The 20,303-nt window shown below is 41.4% G+C and overlaps 1 protein-coding gene across 2 annotated transcripts in view; it reads left to right on the forward strand.

Annotated features, from left to right (window-relative positions):
- Positions 1-19,081, forward strand: part of LOC132149074 (epithelial membrane protein 2-like) — a 34,926-nt gene extending 15,845 nt beyond the window's left edge. For both annotated transcript variants that reach the window (XM_059557990.1, XM_059557989.1), the window contains exons 2-5: positions 16,124-16,238; positions 16,396-16,492; positions 16,851-16,991; positions 17,861-19,081. In XM_059557990.1, coding sequence (XP_059413973.1) covers positions 16,161-16,238; positions 16,396-16,492; positions 16,851-16,991; positions 17,861-18,030 — 486 coding nt within the window. In that variant the 5' untranslated portion in view covers positions 16,124-16,160 and the 3' untranslated portion in view covers positions 18,031-19,081. The remainder of the gene's footprint in view (positions 1-16,123; positions 16,239-16,395; positions 16,493-16,850; positions 16,992-17,860) is intronic.
- The last annotated feature ends 1,222 nt before the right edge of the window (positions 19,082-20,303 follow it).

The following is a 20,303-nucleotide window of genomic DNA, read 5'->3' on the forward strand; positions in this document are numbered from 1 at the left end:
GTCAAATGGATAACTTGATTATTTGAAAGAACAAACTCATGAGTCATTCTTTTTGGCAATTATGGTACATTGGTCACTCTTTTTTATATTTACTGAAAAGAACTGTCTCATAGGAGTCATTTATTGATGAATCATGCAAAATTGGTTACGTTGTATGGCTTTGATTCACTTAAAAGTACCGTCTCATAAAAGTTATTTGTTGATTCATAGTCAAACTAGGTTGGTCAAGCTGAATGATTGTTTTTCTGTGCATAAATAGCCTTTTTCTGTCTTTATTTTGCAGCCTCAGTCTTTTTATTGCATCACATTAAACACTGCAAACTCATTTGTAATGTGGGCAACATGTGTTGTACACAGTCCACATGCAAACACGTGCAACTCATCTTTAACTCGTCAGTTCATATTCAAAAGAAACTTAGACCACTGGATTCTGAACTTTAGTTGCAGGGTGATGGTAAGAGACAGGGAGCTGTGTCCAAACTCTATTATTGCTTCAGCAAAACGGTGACAAAGCATTTCAGATACTTTAATCTTGCCATGAACTACTATTGTGAGCATTCAGAAGAAAGTATCAGATCATTGGAGTGTTCTCAGCAACATAATGTTGTGAAATAAGATTAAAAAATGATTTCCATTGACACGAGGCTTGGTAATCTTTTTTGTTTTCACCAATAACAGAAAGAATAACACTGAAACTCATTCATCTCCACTGATAGGCTGACTATCTATAGTCACAGACGAAGTGGCTTGGCAAATGTGTGAAATGTAAAACCAATTTGATTCTTTGAGTCTGGGATGATGTGTTTGCATGTTTTTCGGATTGAGACAATGAATTGCACATGTTGCTGTGGATTTTGATAACCAAGTGTGCACAAGGGTGACATTGCTGAAGTCCCATTAGCTTATGAAAAACACTCTTATTTAAGCTACCAGTCTTACCAGAAACCCACACCAGCTTCAAACACAAACACAGCACCATGTTTAGCAATAAACAGTCACATTCCTTGCTAATATAAGAGAGGAAGAAAACAACAGGGTCTCCGTGACAGACATGCACTTAGAGGCAAGAGGGGGATGTGCTCATGTGAATGTATGTCTGTATTGTCATGCCTTAAGGTGGCGTTTTAATGGTCAAATTTCAAACATAAACTGCATTTTATAGTCATTTTCATATTAAAACTTACAGTCTTACTTTATGAACTGAAGTATTGAAAAGTGTAGTGCAAATTATTATAAGAAATTATGTAACTTATATGCAAAAGAAAATAAATCCTCATAACAGGAGGGAGTAACAGTGAAAATAACGACCTAGAAATAGTGTACAATCCAAAAAAAAAAAAAAAAAAAATACCTAAAAAAAAAAACAAACTTTATCTTTTAGGTAGAAAATAGTTTTTAAATAAATGGCTAAACACACTACCAATATAAATAATCATCACAAACACTTAAAAAATAAAAAATAATTTTAATCCTATTTAAAATGTTAATCACAGTTGGGATAAAGGCCTTTTTATATTAAAGGCACTTTATACCATCTGCCAGAGGGAAGTAACTGGAAAAAACTATATATGGCATGAGAAGAGTCTCCCACAATAACAGAGGCTTTCCATTTTTAAAAGAAATTTAAACCTTCATTTGGCAACAGTGCAACTTGATCAAAACATTGACATGACAAAAAATGACATTAAATAAATTTTTTATGTTTTTACAAATTACTGTTTTTAACTGTATTTTTAATCAAATAAATGCAGTTTCTTTCAGAAAAAAAGAAGACAACAGAAAACACACACTTGTCTTTTCTGTGGCTTTAGCACACTTGAGATTTAAAACTGGCTTCTAAGTGCACTGGATGCAACAAGAAAGTCCTTTGGAGTAACAATAGTTCTCTCTTCATCCCTGCTGAAAGATCAAAGGAGCTACTGAGAATCCGGACTGTGTGTTAATGCATTAAACACAGCTGTCCTGATTCTCAGAGAGAGGGGTTGTCTGGATGTGGCTGCGGGGGTTCAGCAGCGTGTCTTTTGACAGATCCATGTGGGCGTCATTTCTCATGCTGGCGGCGTGTCATCAGTGGAATGTGATGTGAAAACAGTGCTTGTGGCACCTGAACACAGTTGCTCTGCGGTAGAGTCATAGCAATGAGATGAAAGCCTATAAGAACCCATTTCACACTTTCAACCCAGCAGGCCACACCGAGAGCCGAGTGGGACCCTACTGTGTGTGAATGAGGCTCCTCCTGAGATCAGCTGCAGCAGTAACACATGTGCCTTGCCAAAATACACTCCTTTTACAACACGAGGAGTCCCTTGTGCCAAAACTGTCCAGTATGGTGTTGAAATATCTGTGGAGAACCTCAGGGTTGTGTAAAGGGACCTTAAGGCTTCGTACAAGTAGCACTTACACTGTACACGTCATTCTTGCTGGGAGTTTGTTTACTTTTTGCTTTAATGGGTGGGGCTTATAGATGATACCCAAAATAAAGCTTTGGTTTTCCTGTACATTAAACTTCATTGAATCAACCATGAACTCCTCTGTATACCAAAGTTTTCTAGAGCCAAAGTTAGCAGCTTGTGTGTTCCCATTCTAGTTCACAAGCACCAATGGTACTACAGGGGCTAAACAGTGAGTAAAATATAATCAATTGTCAATAATAGATCTGATTGTCAGCGTGTGTTCAGAGTTGTATAATTTCATTTCCTGGGACACTGTAAAAGTAAGGTGCATTTGTTAATTTGAAGAGCTATTTCCATCTGAACTGACTCAAACATGACTCACTGGTGTAAGTGTAGTTTGGTGTAAATGAGTTTGATTCAGGCATATTCTTGTTCATTCTTTTATATAAAATTTTAATTATTGGCTCTTCCAGTGAAATGACAGACTTCTCTCTGATGATGTATGCTGGATTTCTCCAAACATTTAATCCTTATAAACTTCATCCCTTTCTTAAAATTGACTGCTCTCTCTCTCTCTCTCTCTCTCTCTCTCTTTCTCTCATTTTCTCTGTGTGACTGTCTCTGTCGATCTCTTTCAAATAACTTAATTAATAATTGCATCAGAATGCTATCAACGGCTCAAGCCTCCGTTACCAGCTTTATGACGTTTTGGAGCTAGCAAAGATGGCATTGGATGAGATGTGGAAGAAATAATAGCGATTTAAGTACAAAGACCGGACGAATCCATGTGGTAACCGTAGTATAAGCGGAATAATTGAGTGTGGGCCATTGAATTATTAGAAAAATAATGCACACCCGAGGTGTAAAGGCCACAACGCCGTCAACCCCTCTGGTGTGCATTATTTTTCAAATAATTCAATGGCCCACACTCAATTATTCCTTACTTATATTAAATTATATAAATTTTGTTTGGACCCATATGTTCTTCAGAATATATACTGTATATATATATATATATATATATATATATATATATATATATATATATATATATATGTTTTTTTTTTTTTTGAACAGTTTTGAACAGCATGAGAGTAAGTAAATGGTGACAGAATTTCACTTTTTCTGTGAACTATTTAACACACCCAAGATTTAACATGTCATATGTAGTAAAGTGTGTGATGTTATTCTTGAAAAAAAATGGAGAATTGTGGGCAAAACAAAGGGTGACCAGTATTCTGATCACATGAAGGAAGCACCGCAGACATGCCAAAGACATGTGATGGAGGTCTTCACATTTAATTGACTTTAAATCATTCTAGTGAATTGCAAACATAAACCAGATTACAGATCAAATATGCTGTATGGTAGGATATGTGAAAATGCTTATCGTGATGTCTTTGTGTGAACTGCAGCCATCGAACGTTACAAGAGGCCTGTTAGGTAATCAGTTAGATGGGGCCCAGCAGGCACATTTCAGCTGCTCATGCCTAATTTATCTTTATTGAGCAAGAACAGGGCTGCATTTAATTTATGACTGTATTTTAGAACAAACACTTGTCCCTGACAGGATAAACATGAGTGCTTCAATGAAAATGAGTCTGTGAGAATGCATTGATCTTAATTAGATCATTGTTTATAGCTATGAGAAAGCCTAGCACTTGCTGAGAGATGAACATGTTGTTTATCCATGGCTGTTAACCTTCACAGCTTCAAAACTGTTTCAGAGAACGGTTCTTTTTAGCCCCTTTCTTTTCATCCTGGCAGTGAAGGATGTCTACAATAAAAGGCGTGCATGGATTGACTCCACACTAACCTCTGTGCATTATAATTCCTTCACGTTTCTGATCCTTTGCATGTTTTTCTTCCCTTTTATCTGCATTCTCTCAGATCTCAGAGTGTGAGTTGGTCTCGAGACTCCGAAACAACCCATGAACAGTTTGTTGCTGACATTTGAAACTGCAGGCCATGTCAAACGTACACACGCAAACATTCCCCCTCGTATCCCTCATTTACTTTGAGCTTTTCCCTCTAGCTCAGCATTGGTAGTTAAGGTCAGGTTAGGTCAAACTGGGTGGTTATGTGTTCTGCAGTTCCCATTTGCATGTTTTTGTCATCATTTATTGGTTTATTTAAATGTTGGATTATCTGGAGCTCATGAGCAAAATATTTGCACCAAACCTAATTCATAAAAGACTTTATCTTTTGGATTCTGCCAATGATCTGTTATGGATATTTGACTGTGTCATGTTACTGAGGAACATTCCTTTCCGTGAGATCATGTTGCTTCTGTTTAAATGCTGTAGAAGAAACAATGACGCACAGTTAAAATGGGAGTAATTTTTGGGTTGTCTGTGCAGTATCTGTTGTCTTTGATGTCACAACTCAGGATAGTCACTAGTGAAGAGCTTTGTAATAGTTTTTGTGGTCAGTGGCAGTTCATCAGCGGACTTGGGGCACTAAATTGCCACAAAATTAATCAAAATAAAGCAGCAAAAGCTATAGAAGTAACATTTGTTTAACTCTTATAATGTAAAAATATAAACTATCTATATATATATATATACAGTATATATTATGAAGAACATATGGATCATATATATATATATATATATTTTTTTTTTTATATTTGTGTGTTTATATATGTTAATTGATAAAACAAAAATGTATTCAATATAAATGTTTCAAAAATTTTCTTTTTTCTTCTTATTTTTTTATACTTGTAATTTTCTTTCATAATGCATTAATAAAATAATAAAAAAAGAGTGTAAGTGTAATTCTAAGCAAATAAATAAAAAATAAAATGTGCTGTAATCTTTCACTTCGTTTTGATGATCAATAATGATTTATATATCAGCCTCCTTAAATGGACCACCATTTTTCAGTAGCCAATCAGCATTCACGTTACTTATCTTAAGAGTGATTTGTCACATGGCATTTACAGCTCAGATAACTGGCTTAAAAAGTTTTTGCCCCATAAATACAGCAAAATATCCACAATTGGAAAAAAAAGTGAATCTATTTTGCACATTAAAGGGATAGTTCACCTAAAAGGGATAGTAGTTATATTTCTTTATTTATTATTTTATAACATTTTATAAAATGTCCCTTTACAGCAATTATTTAATAATTGAAACACATCTATTGACAAAGCATTCCTAAATGAATCCAAATTTAACTGAATCAGAATGTAAACAAATCTGTTAATCAGTTCCGATATCCCACCCTGGTCATAAATGATGTACAGAACACATGCCCTGGCTTTAAGCTGCAAAGCTTTGCTGGGTGGCATTGACACTTTCTTTCTCGTCTCAATCAATTGTTCCATGACAGCAGTTTCTGTTTTCAGCAGTGGCCAACGTGGAAGCCTACTGGAGACTGCAGCATTTATAAAAAAATTACATTAAAAGTGAAACTCAAGTCAGTGTTTTCCACCAAGCTTAGGGAAAATGAGCAGGGGCTCCTTAGTGTTTATATACATACATATGCAGACATTTCCCAATGTAGAAATAAGTCGACATGGCTTATCTGCTACCTTATAAAGTGCAGACTCCGATTAATTTACTAATGATGGAAAATACCAGATTCATTTAATTTTTTTTATTAATAACATAATTACCTTTTATTTAAAATTTTTCAATTTAATGTTAGTTCAGTTTAATTTCTAGTAGCTTTTTTTCCAGAAATGTATTTTATAAAATAAATTACATTAATTGATCTGTTAAAACCTGAACATTATTTGTGCTGTAAAGCTGTTTAAATTGAAATTCAAAAAGTACCTTTAAAGTTTTATGTTGTCATACTGATGAAGTTTTGAATGTAAACTTCAATATGAATAACATAAGATTTGTTAGCTAATTATGTGTGTAAACTAGTTTTAACATGCAACATAACATTAAAGGCAGAATATGTAATTCTTCACCTCTAGAGGGCGCGTATTCAAAATAAACTAAGACCAGGTAGCATAGATGACGACGCATGACTGAGTGTGGGATCATGGGAGTTGTTGTCTTCCTCCGCACAGCCGATGCAATCCGATGGGACTCATGTTCATGGATAAGCCAATGTTTTATTAATGTAGTAGAATGAACCAGGGTGAGCGAAATGAGGCATCTAAACGAGCACGACACATGGCTCAAAAGCAGCAGAGCTTTTCCCCCTGTGTTCCAGTTGGAAGAGCTCATCCCTATGCCCTTATCCCTTCAAAGGGTCTACCCTTTTCAAGGGTTGAAGGGTGTAGGCGACCAAACAAATGTTTCTGAAGTGCCCTTCTCCGTCATCATCATGTGCCCACATGGAGGCGCCATCATCATGGAAAGAATCTGCGCAAAGGATCATGGGAGCCCGAAGTGTCTATCAGTTGTACCCTTCAAAATCCTTCATTCCGAAGGGCCATTTGAAGTGGCTGGTTTTGAGCACATCGGTATGGAACGACCCTTCAATATGGCGGCCATGATTGTTCCACTCCGAAGTGCTCTTTTAATACCGTCAGTCGACCGCTTCAACTCCAGTCATGCGTATGTGGGGAAAAAAAAGCAGAGCTGTTTTATCTAATAGATACATTTGAAAGTTCTGTTATAATGCTACTCTATGCGGTCATCATTGTTCTATTAAAGGGGTCATATGATGCTTTTTTAAAGATCATTATTTTGTGTATTTGGTGTAACAGAATGTTGACATGCTTTAATGTTCAAAAATTTTTTTTTTCAAATACTGTACATTATAGTAGGTCCTATATGCCCTGCCTCTCTCAAACGAGTCATTTTCTACAAAGTCCCTCCTTCCGACAAGAGCAGTCTGCTCTGATTGGCCAACTGACCCAGTACATTGTTATTGGCTGAACACCGCAAACACTTGTCGGAAATATAATGCCCCTTTAATCACAAGCTTCATCTTTTAAAATAAATGTAAAGACAGTTGATAATGTGCTTAGTTTTACCAACAGTTCAAGCCCGAAAGGGAAACAGAGTCGCATGACAGACACAGTCATGAAGCTTGTATGTGTTTGCAGTACACATGCCACGGATGGTTTAGACAACTGACTCCACTATGTGACGGTCACGAAACGGTTGTCCATAAAATGTGCTGCTGTTCTGTTGTTAATAATCTTAAAGATTCCTAAATGCATCTACTTTCGGAAGGCCAAATAAAGAGCTTTTGTTTTCACCTAGAAACACACAGCATCTCCCTGACATGGCTGCTTCAACACTAACTGTGGTTATTGTAACCATGCCTTCTTTCTTTGCGTGAACATTTGGGCGGCATTACACAAATATTCCCACATAGTGATGTAGACATGTGGGGGCATGTTTGAATGAGCCATTTTAGGAGGGCGTGGCAGAGTCTTAACTTTCATAAAGAATATTTATTTGGATTTGAGACTTTAGTCTTTGTAACTTTACAGATCTTCTTCATGCACCATGAGCTTGTTATACTCCAAAGAGACAGGAAACATTGAAATTGCATCATATGACCCCTTTAAAATGCACAACATATTAAAGCATCTTTGGTGTTTGCATATGTTTTCTACAATACAAAATGTACTCGGTTACTAACGTAACTTCGGTTCCCTGAGATGAGGGAACGAGTACTGCGTAAGCTAGCTTACGCTATGGGAAAAGGTCCCCTTTTCTCGAGAATATGAAGCCAAAAATTATCCTTAATTTTTAATAATGTAAAACGCAGTGCTGCAGCACAGCAGACCTAAGCGAAGCGGCTCGCGCGCTTATTGGCTGTGCTGTGGCAACTGCAGCAACCTATGGTGAGGCGGCGGAGAGGAACGAACCAATGGGGGCGCTTCGCGCCCATTGGACGTCAGAGCGCGCCAAAATAGGCGTGGCTGGAACTATATAAGCCGCCGCTTTGCCATAGGGATCAGGTTTTAAATCGACTGAATCGATCACCCGATCCGAGCACATAGCACGGCAGGTTACGCAGTACTCGTTCCCTCATCTCAGGGAACCGAGGTTACGTTAGTAACCGAGTACGTTCCCTTTCGAGAGTACTCTCGTACTGCGTAAGCTAGCTTACGCTATGGGAACACAATGTAAAACGCCGTGCGTGCTCGGGAACTTCGACCTGTCACAGCCCGAGGCGAGAGCCCGGGGCTTTATAGCAGGAGAAATCCCAGTCCCAACAGCCAACCTTAGTGAGCTTTATATAGGGAACGAAAAAAGGGGGACGTGATAAGGCTTAGCACGTCTATATAGAAAGTACCCTTGCCTGCAGGGCAGGGACTTGCAGATTATAGAATCTAATAAATGTGGACGGAGAGGCCCAGCCTGCCGCCGCACAGGAACACGCAGGACCACGCCCATGATGAGGCCATACCTCGGGTGGAATGGGCTCTGATGCCGAACGGGCAGCGAAGGCCCTTAGATTTGTAAGCCAGCGAGATAGTGTCTACTATCCATCGCGATAGGCTTTGCTTCGTGGTGGCGAGACCTCGGGTGCGCCCACCAAAGCATATGAAGAGCTGGTCCGACCTCCTGAATGAGGCGGAGCGCGCAATATAGGTTTTGAGAGCCCTGACGGGGCAGATGAAGCTCGTGTTGCTTTCGTCGCTTTGCGAGGAAAGGGCTGACAGCGAGATGACCTGTGCTCTGAACGGTGTTGAGAGCACCTTGGGGACATAGCCGTGTCTTGGTCTGAGAATGACTCTGGAGTCATTAGGCCCAAATTCGAGACAGTCAGCGCTTACAGATAGCGCATGTAAATCTCCCACTCGCTTGACTGAGGCCAGAGCCAGTAGAAAAGCGGTTTTGAACGAAAGAAGCTTCATGTCGACAGACTGAAGCGGTTCAAAAGGGGGGCCCTTTAAGGCCTCTAGGACCGTAGACAGGTCCCAGGAAGGGATTGAAGGGGGTTGGGGAGGGTTCATCCGACGAGCTCCCTTAAGGAAACGAATGACCAGTTCGTTTTTTCCCAGTGATAGGCCGGCCACCGGAGCATGAGAAGCTGCAATGGCTGCCACATACACTTTGAGCGTAGACGGGGATCTGCCCGCATCTAAACGCTCCTGTAGGAAGGAGAGTATCTCCGTCACGTCACATAAGTGAGGGTCTAGGTTCCGTGTCCCGCACCAGGTGGAGAACACTGACCATTTCTGCGCGTAAAGGCGCCTGGTTGAGGGCGCTCTGGCTTCCGTAATGGTCTTTAACACTCCCTCAGGGAGGTTCCCGGGTACCCGTTGAGGGGCTATACATGAAGGGCCCAAAGTTCGGGGTGGGGATGCCAGAGCGCGCCCTTCAGCTGCGTGAGGAGATCTTTCCGCAGCGGTATTGGCCATGGGGCTGTACTGGACAGCTGCATCAGCTCGGAGAACCAAGGTTGGGTCGTCCAGAGTGGGGCTACTAGCAGCATAGCACATCTGTTCTTCCTGACCCGATCGATGACCTGCGGTAGCATCGCGACCGGTGGGAAGGCATAAATCGGGCGTCTGGGCCAATCGAGGGCCAGCGCGTCCCTGCTCTTTGAAAAATATATTGGGCAATGAGCGTTGTCTTCTGAGGCGAAGAGGTCGACCTCTGCCCTGCCGAAGATGCTCCACATAAACTGACCCGTTTGTGGGTGAAGAGACCACTCTCCTGGGGGAACATTCGCCCTGGAAAGCATGTCCGGGCCCCGGTTCAGGATGCCAGGTACATGCGCTGCCTTTAGCGAGCGCAGGTTGTAATGTGCCCATGTCAGAAGACGTTCGGTCAGGGTGTGCAAGGTTTTTGACCTGACACCACCCTGGCGATTTATGTAGGCCACCACTGACATGTTGTCTGATCTGACCAGAACGTGGTGGCCCTTTAAAAATGGGAGGAAAGCTTTCAGGCATAGTTCGACCGCTATCATCTCCAGACAGTTTATGTGTAACAGTCGCTCCGGGCTCGACCAGAGGCCGGAGGCAGACCTGCCCTCGTACAGGGCGCCCCAACCGAGGTTGGATGCATCTGTCGAGACTACTTTCCATTTCGAGACAGCGCCCGATGCACAGCTGTGATGCAGCCGTGGGTCACCTTGATGCGCGCGCGGCCGGAAATCCAGGCGCGCGCTGGAACACGGTCTCTCAGCCAGCGTTGTAGTGGGCGCATGCGCAGCAGGCCCAGTTTGAGAACCGCAGAGGCTGATGCCATCAGACCTAGCATTTCTTGAAATCGTTTGAGCGGGTAAAGAGACCCGGCTTCCCCAAAAAGGAAATCCTCTGGCTGGGAGACAGAGCGCTCTTGACAGTGTTGATCGTGAGACCCAGGCATTCTAAATGGCTGATGATCCAGGATCTGTGTGTCGTCAGTAGTTCCTCGGAATGGGCTAAAACTAGCCAGTCGTCGAGGTAGTTCAATACTCGCACTCCCCGCATTCTCAGGGGTGCGAGAGCGGCATCCATGCACCGTGTAAACGTACGGGGCGCTACGGAGAGGCCGAATGGAAGAACCATGTACTGATAAGTCTGCCCCTCGAAGGCGAATCTCAAGAATGGCCTGTGATGAGGTGCTATTTGAATGTGAAAGTAAGCGTCTTTCAGATCCACTGAGAAAAACCAATCCCTCGGGCGAATTTGCGCGAGTATTTGTTTGGTAGTTAACATTTTGAACGATCGCGTCATAAGCGCTTTGTTCAAACGTCTGAGATCTAGGATGGGTCTGAGACCGCCATCCTTTTTTGGTACGAGGAAGTAGCGGCTGTAAAAGCCTGACTCGCGCTGCGCAGGGGGGACAGTTTCTATCGCCCCTTTTGCAAGAAGGTTTATCAGTTCGGCGCGAAGGACGTGTGTCATTTCGCTTTTCACTTTCGTTTCGACCACGGCGCGAAAGCGCGGCGGTCTGCGAGCGAACTGGAGCGAGTAACCTCGTTTTATTATATTCAAAACCCAATTTGATATGCCGGGGATGGCCTGCCATGCAGCGGCTCGTGCGGCTATGGGTTGAATGTGCTTCGGGCACTGGCCGCCTGTTATGAGGGGACCAGTAGCTCGAGTATGCTGTGCTTGGGACACTGTGGTGACAGCGCTTATTTGTAGGGTTGCGCACTGAGAAGTGGGCACGCGCGCTACATTTAGAGCACCTCCGGCGCGAGCGGGAAGGTGGGCATGAAAGGGGACCCGAGTGTGTTTTTGTGACACTTGGGGGAGTGTGTATACATGTAGGGGTGCGTACTGTGTAGTGGGCACACTGCCTACATAGAAAAAGCTCTTTTTGTGCTTTATTGAGGTCGCCGTGAAAGCGGCGTTTGTGTGCAGGCGTGCGTGCATTGTAACAGGCTCGTTTACTGCAGTATAGACATCTCCAACCGCCTTTAGTGAGGGGATTGGAGGAAGTATGTGAGGTTTCTTGTGTGGTGGTCCGGCCGCAGCGGGACTTAACCACGGTCTTTTCAGCACGAAGGTCAGGAGGGCTTCGGAGGCTCGGGGTTCAGCACAATCCTGGGCCGAGGTCCCCGTCTCTCTGGCGGTTTGCGGCTCGTAGAGCGAGAGCGGTGCTGGGTTTTGGTCGCTGGGCGAGACTGTAAGTCTGGCTGCGATGGCTTCAAGGTCTGAGGGGGCGGCGCATTTCTACGGCGTCCCGCAGCAGAGCTAGAGCGTTTCGGCAGGAAGTGTCTCATTGCTTGTGACGTCTTCTGAGCCTCAGTGAAGCGTTCAGCGAAACCCTTAACCGACTGGCCAAAGAGGCCGGAAGATGAGATAGGAGAGTCAAGAAAGGCGGATTTGTCGGCGTCTTTCATCTCCGTGAGCGTGAGCCAGAGGTGTCGCTCTAAAACAGCGAGGCTTGCCATGCTTCGGCCGATCGCTTGTGCTGTGGTCTTTGTCGCACGCAGGGCTAGATCAGTAGCGCTGCGGAGATCTTTAAAATCATAGGTATCTGGGGCAGACTCGTCCAGGTTACGGAGAAGTCTGGCCTGAAAAACCTGAAGCACAGCCATGGTGTGTAGAGCCGAAGCAGCTTGACCAGCGGAGGTGTATGCTCGGCCAGCGAGAGCTGAGGTGGTGCGGCACGGTTTGGATGGATGCACGGGCTTCAACCGCCATCCTGCGGCTGAGGGCGGGCAGAGGTGTGCAGCAATTGCCTCCTCGAGAGGGGGGAGGCTCTCGTAACCGTGGTCTCGGGCGCCGTCGACAGAGGAGAGCGCTGACGAGACAGAAGTTTTCAAACGTGCGGAGAATGGGGCTTTCCACGACTTCGTGAGTTCATCGTGAACTTCCGGGAAGAAGGGGGCGTTTCTTTGCGGAGGGGCCGAAGGGCGCCCCTGCAAGAACCATTCGTCCAGCCTGCTTTTAGTGGGCTCGTCTGGAGGAGACCAGTCAAGCTGAAGGTCGCTGACAGCCCTTGTAAGCACGCGAGTAAGCTCCGCGTCGATATCAGCGCGTTGTCCGGTGCAGCTGGGGGCTGTAGAGGGGGGGGGGTCCGCAATGGAGCCCGACCATTCCTCACTACTGGACGCGGCGAGAGAAAGGCTGTCGTGTCTGTCTTCTTCCGCCTCAGGCGCTCCGAAGGAGAAGGGGGCGCTGGTGAGCAGAGACTGGCGCTGCTCGTCCACGAAGAGGACAGGCGAAGGAGAGAGAGCGGGCGAGGCACGCGGGGAGTGTTCCGGCGTGAGCTCGCGTGTAGCAGTGTGCTCAGGCATTCTCTGATCGCGGCGTTTCTTACGCGGCACTTGAGAGAGAAGAGGCGGAGCGGGTGGAGCGTCGTGGCTGGTTTGAGCTAATCGAGCCCGCAGGGTCGATATAGCCATGTTGTCGCACTCAGGGCAGCCGCCCTTGGAGAGTGCATTCTCAGCATGCTCGCGGCCCAGGCAGGAGACACAGAGGATGTGGCGGTCCTTGCTGGGCAGAGGGCCTCGGCAGGAAGCGCAGGCCCGAGGCATTTGAACAACGCCTCGAAATTTGCTCTTTTGCGAAAAAGTGTGATGCAGCGGCAAACACACTTAGCTTTTTAAAGGATATAGTCACGCCGGATGGCGCAGCAGGAAGCGAATGCTGAAGGCGGCGTCGGGATGAAGCACGAGCCGACGTCCTCAGATCTGCGTTGCAGTGCTATCCCGCTGAGAGGATTTTCGACGGCGTGTAGAGGCTTCTCCGGAGAAGACAGCGAAGTGCAGGTGAGATCGCTGAAGGAGATGAAATCTGATCCCTATGGCAAAGCGGCGGCTTATATAGTTCCAGCCACGCCTATTTTGGCGCGCTCTGACGTCCAATGGGCGCGAAGCGCCCCCATTGGTTCGTTCCTCTCCGCCGCCTCACCATAGGTTGCTGCAGTTGCCACAGCACAGCCAATAAGCGCGCGAGCCGCTTCGCTTAGGTCTGCTGTGCTGCAGCACTGCGTTTTACATTATTAAAAATTAAGGATAATTTTTGGCTTCATATTCTCGAGAAAAGGGGACCTTTTCCCATAGCGTAAGCTAGCTTACGCAGTACGAGAGTACTCTCGAAAGGGAACCGGATATCGAGGGCTTATGACGTCATTGGCAGGCGAAACAATGACACTATGGACACGGTCAGTGTCACTAGGTAAAATTGTTTATTTCTCTGGATTTAAACTTTCTTTGAAAAAAAATCTTACAGGTTGTGCCTTTAATGCTGTAGATGCAAAATAAAGATGATGAAAAAAAGGATTAACTTTAAGACCTTTATCAAGGAAGTTAAGTAATCTGGATTCATTATAACTTCTTAATTTATTTTGACTTTGCATCCTTTTTCAAGCTTGAGAGCTTCAGTCTCCAAAAATGCATGATTAAAATATTCAAGTTTTCTTATTATTTTTTTCTAATTTTTTTTTTAATAGAATAATCTGCTCAACACATGTCCTAGTTCAGATCACATATTTTTGGACAGCATGTTTTGAGTTTTTGTTCTCACGGTCTTTCTCCTCTTCCAGTCATCTACGCCTCTCAGTACAACAGAGGAAGGCAGCTGAAGAGAAAATTAAGACCATGTGTGGACTGAGTACACGATACACTACGATTTAATGAGACCAGCCTCCCACTTTAAACTCTACAGAGACAGACAGCTAATGTAGGGAAGGGCTCTAGAGGATTTCCACTATAAATGACCAACATTCTCACACTTTATGCCTATGCTCAATTTTGTTCCCAGTACCGTCCCTGACCTTAGAAGAAATTGTGTAAGTAAAAAAAAAAAATAAAGGTTTTCAGACCTGTGTTTGTAGACTGCTCTGAGAAACTTGTACTAGACGAGCATCATCATGTATCCTCCCACATTATTGTGTCTCCCTTGTGAACTGAGGCTGGCTTCCTGTGAGCCGATTCAGGTCTCTTTTAATATGACTGTGTTGGCTGAATCTTTCTGGCTCGGTTGTGTGCTGTAATTGGGAATATTTCTTTGCTTTCTTTAAGCTGAGCTCCATTCTTTAACCATTTTCCTGCCTAAACTCTGCATTGCTCAAATGCCACGCCCAGTCTCCCACATCCCTTCTCAAAAAGAAAGTTTACTCACAAATGAAAGACATTATATGTACTTTCTACTTTTTGTTCCAAACCTGTATTGATTTTCTCTCTTCAACACCAAAGGAGAAGTTGAGCAGGATGTCCAGGTTCTTTTCTTCACAAGCTCAGTAGCACCACCTCAGATCAGATTCATACACCTGGAGCAAAACAACTTCATACTTAACTTAATTAAAAGGTAGTTATTGATGGTCTGATTGTGTATAAGCTGCATAACAAGGAAATTAGGAAGATGTGCTAGTTTTAAAGGAGGAAAACATTGTCTTTGATACTCGACATAGTGCTGATGTGATATAATCCTTAGTAGTGTCTTTTTTGTAGTGTCTTTTTTATTGTATCCTCATGTACTGAACATGAAAGCACTTCAGTGCAAAAAACGAGTTTCTCATCTCCAGTATAAACTCACAAATACTATACAAGGTGAAGAGGGAAAAAGCAATTCATAAATGACTCGGTGTATATAGGCTGAGGTGTATAGGCTGTCTGTATGTGGCTGTAGTGCAGTGAATCATGGGAAGCTAGCGACTCCGTGGCTCACGTGTGTGATGTAAGCAGAAGCTGGTTGTGGTTTTCAGCAAAACCTGCATGAGGATTTAGATTTGGCTCCTTTCTACTTGAATGATCAATAAAATCTAACAAAATTAATGTAGCCTCTTAAACTCAATGCTAAAAACATTTTATTAAATAAAATGATATTGTTTGGCTGTTGATATGACATTTATTTTTTCATATTTCAGTTTGTATCATTGGTGCAATGTCTAGTAAGTGTGCAAATCAGAAATGGTTACTAATAATAGAATTAATTGGTAACACTATAAGATCATATTATTTAAAATGAGCAATGCATAAGTATTTATTAATCTTTGTTAACATTACTACAAAATACATTTGATTGTTGTTAATTCATGTTTACTTGGGTCCATTACTTAATATTATCAGATACAACATTTGCTTTTAATAATGTATTGGTAATAATTTCAAATTTACATGAACTAAGATTATAACATGCTTTAGATGCATTTTTCATTGTTAATTTATGAAATGTACTTAATGTTAACAAATGGAACCTTATTGTAAAGTGTTACCAAATAATTAAAAAATAATGTTTATCTTTTGATTTCTTGTCATTGGCGTAAAAATACAAATACAAAATACTTCCAAGGTCAAAGTGCAGAATAAGAGTAGGGTTTGCCACTTAAGCAGAAACCAACAGTTCCACTTCTCAGTCTAAGCTTCGTGTTCATTTAACAGGATTATTATATTTCTGTATCTTCTTCCCCCCTCAGATACTCCAGCTTTTGATTTTCAGTTCCACCATCAGCCATGTTGATTATTTTGGCCTTCATCATCCTCTTCCACGTCACCTCAGCAATATTACTCTTCATAGCAACCATCAGAAATGTAAGTTGATCTTCTTTAGTCTTTTTTTAATTAGTCCGCTTTAATCACTGTTACTGCTCTGTTATATAGCAGTACTGTAAAATGTATTGCTATTACAATTGTATTCATTTTGTTTAAGAAATTCACATATATACAATATATTCTCCATCTTTTCAAGGTATGGTGGGTTTCGCAGGGTTACACCTTAGATCTCTGGTATTACTGCAACTCCACAAATTGTTATGATATACCGAACAGTGCAACAGCTAATGCAGGTAAGCCTTGAGCCTTGATTGTCATGAAATCTAAATAAAATATAACTATTTAATAACTATACTATTTACTTTGGTCTGAGCAAGACGGTGTACAGTATGAATGCTTGTGTTAATGGTATTGTTTAAAGTTGTTTATTGATTAAACCTTATTGCCTCTTGTTTGCAATGTAAATGAATATAACTGGGTCTTAAGATCAGTGCTGGGTCTGGATGTGTTCAGTACAGGAAAATGCTAAATAGAAGTATTTTCTGACAGTGAATTTAGGACTCCACCATATACTGTATATAATATCCAGCCATTTCTTGCTCAACATTTTGACAAATAAACCTTGTGTCATGTTCTCTTCCTCTTTATTAGCCTATCTTCAGATTATCCAGGCCACCATGATACTTGCTACGATCTTGTGCTGTGTGGGTTTCTTTGTCTTCATCCTTCAGCTCTTCCGTCTGAAGCAGGGCGAGAGATTTGTCTTCACAGCCATCATCCAGCTCTTGTCTGGTGAGTTCCTGCTACACAGCATATATTTCAAATCATAGTTAGCAGTATGATTGCAATTTCTTAGTTACTCTCTATGTACTATACAAAGAAAAGGTACAATCAGCCATTCGTTACACAAAATCTTAGGTCAAGAGGGGTCTTGAATAACCTTGAAGTATCTGTACTGTAATGTTCATGTCATGTTTTTAATCTGTAAATTGTCCAAGGTTTGAAAGACTTATTTTGTAAGATGGACACAGGAAAACATTTTACATTTTTATGACAAGTACAAGTTGAGATCCAATTTGGAGAAATTTAACATTGCATCACTTGCTCACTAATGGATCCTCTGCAGTGAATGGGTGCCGTCAGAATGAGAGTCCAAACAGCTGATAAAAACATCACAATAATCCATAAGTAATCCACACCAGTCTGGTTAAGTGAATTTTGTGGTGGTAGGACAACAGGGAATGGATTTTTTCACTTGAGGAAGTGTTGAAGTGGATTAAGATTAAATGATGTTAACTGATGCACAGGAGTCATGTGGATAACTTATGTTTTTATCAGCTGTTTGCACTCTCATTCTGACGGCACCCATTCACTGCAGAGAATCCATTGATGAGCAAGCAGTGTAACAACAAATTTCTCCAAATCTGTTCCAATGAGGAAACAAACTCATCTACATCTTGGATGGTCTCAGATTAGAATTTTTGGGTGAACTATTCTTGTAAAGAATTTTTTTTTTGTATACAAATGTTGAATTTTATCAAATGTTTTTTATTTATTATATTGTTTGTTGAATTTGATTTTTTTTATGTGTCATGTAATTGTCTGTGTATCATAAATACAACCAACCTACTGTAAATTGCCCCTTTTTTTCCCTTCCACAGCTTTCTGTGTGATGACCGGTGCATCCATCTACACTGCAGAGCACTTAAACTTCAAAGACAAGAGTTTTAAGGAAGGAGACTACGGATACTCCTTTGTCGTGGCCTGGGTCGCATTCCCCATGACGCTGCTGAGTGGCTTTATGTATCTAGTGCTAAGAAAACGCAAATAAAGCACAACACACCACCTCGCTAGCTGCCACCAGCTACAGTCTTAGCCAAGAGACTTTATTTGGATTGATACTTGTTTTTGTTTGAATTAAGTAGATCATCTTATTAATCACTGCATACTGGAAACTTAATTAGAATTTATGCATAGTGTATGTCACTTTTTTTAACCGTGTTGTGCATAATTTAGTTCTACCTGCAAAAGTGCTGTGACTTAGAGAGGTAAAATAGGGCGTGGAAAAAAATACACGAGTGGGAGATATAATACGACATATTTTAAACATGGAACCACTATGGACTCAACATGTATTCATACATAATGCATGATGTAACACTTAGTTTGTAGAAAATAACATGCTAGTGTGATGTTTCCTGGTCATTACATGTGCCTGTGGAAAAGCAATTAAACATAAAATCTGAAAATATTGTGCTGCCAGTTCGCTGAGCACTATATCATACTTGAAGCTGAACAAATTATCAATATTAGTGGCATGATGTGTTCCTGTATTTAGTTTTTTTTTTTTTGTTTTTTTTTAATACATTGCATGTTTTTTTGTTTGTTTGCAGCATTTAATTTGAAATCACTATTAACATAAGTACAGATCAGTTGTTCTTTAGGCATTGTGTTTGATTAGGGCACTTGGGATTTAATTCATATTCATGCGAATAACTTTAAGATGATGATGTTGGTGAAGCACACCGATGGTTTCAGTTTTAATGTCTAATATGTAATCATTTCGTCCTCAAATCTGCTATGGAATAAAAAGCAATTAGCTATATATTATTTAGGCAAAAGTGAAGTTAAGCTGTATTTATTAAGACTAACTGCATTGTTGCTGTTAATATATTTTGTAATGAAGTATTATATCAACAGGCCTGAACATGTTTTTTAATGCTTAATTTTCAGAAGGTTTTAATGAATATTAGTGAAGGATTTTGTAATTGGAATGAAACCACAATGGCAGCTTTTTTTAAATGTCTGCTGAGTTGTTCAGGTCAGGTCTGTTTTTGGAGATTGATCCCCACCAAGGGCTCATATTGTTCTTTTTTTATCAAATAAATGTATTTTACATTAACAAACAGATGGAGACTCTTTCTGTTGTGATGTATACTGCTAGATCTCAAAATATGGCAGTAAATATGCCACAAGAAATTTGTCATGAAAAAGATTACATATGTTAAAGAAAAGCTAATCAAATATTTATTACATAATATACATAACATTTTATGTCATAAAAGCAATGGTTTGACTTTATTGTTTTGCATTTGTTTTCTTATATAAAAACATAAACATGCAGAAGTGCCTGAAAAAAGGGAAAACCTGAAACAAAAATATAAAGACCATTTTGTAACTTCTAATACAGAAATCAAATGACATTGTGATGTTAAAATGACTGATTTTGTATTATATTGTACAAAACAAATCTGACACAATGCAGAAAAAAAGTACACAGCAATGACAAACCCACTCACTCAAACACACACACACAACAGGATAAACCCCCAAAATAGAAATGGTAATACATGTACGCATTTATATTGTAGTAGTAGTAGGAAATAAATGTTAAGAAACAAGCAGCTTCTTTGTGCGTTTGTGCCTAAGACACAAAAAAGGATTTACAAAAATCACATTTAAATTTCTGCATTTGGCAGACACTTTTATCAGAAGTGACTCACAGTGCTCTTATTACAAAGACCTCAATCCTCCTGCAGCATCCTGGAGTAAAGAGCCTTGCTGAAGGACACACCGTGGTGGAGAACCAGCATCCTTCTGCTGACCAGTTCAGTGGTTTAGCCCAGGGGCGATTCTAGGATTTTGATTTTAGGGGGGCTCAGCCCCCAATAAGGGTATTATTAAAAAAATATAGTAGGGTGGTATGCTACTAACCTTACTGCAATCCACTATTCCATTGTATTCCCTGTATTTCATATATGGGAGTAGGAGTACTGACTGAGCCATATACAACACTGTAATAAAAAAATAATTATTGGATGTGACCACTAGAAAATAGGGAATGTCGATTTTTTTTTTTTTTACAATGAAGACCTCCTGATTCATTCACTGTACAAACACACGCACACATGTTTCCAGTACAAACACAACATTTTACCGTTTGCATTTCTATGCTCACATACAAACCTCAGATAGGAATTTTTTCCTTTGACAATGCCACTGCTTTTTCTTATAAAATGTACAGGGAAATTGGCAGACAATTAAGACAATGTCAGGGTTCAATGACTGAAATGAATCTTGGGAACACAGTGGTATTGTGTGTGA

This window comes from Carassius carassius, chromosome 9 (assembly GCF_963082965.1).
Source record: "Carassius carassius chromosome 9, fCarCar2.1, whole genome shotgun sequence".
Taxonomy (NCBI): Eukaryota; Metazoa; Chordata; class Actinopteri; order Cypriniformes; family Cyprinidae; genus Carassius; species Carassius carassius.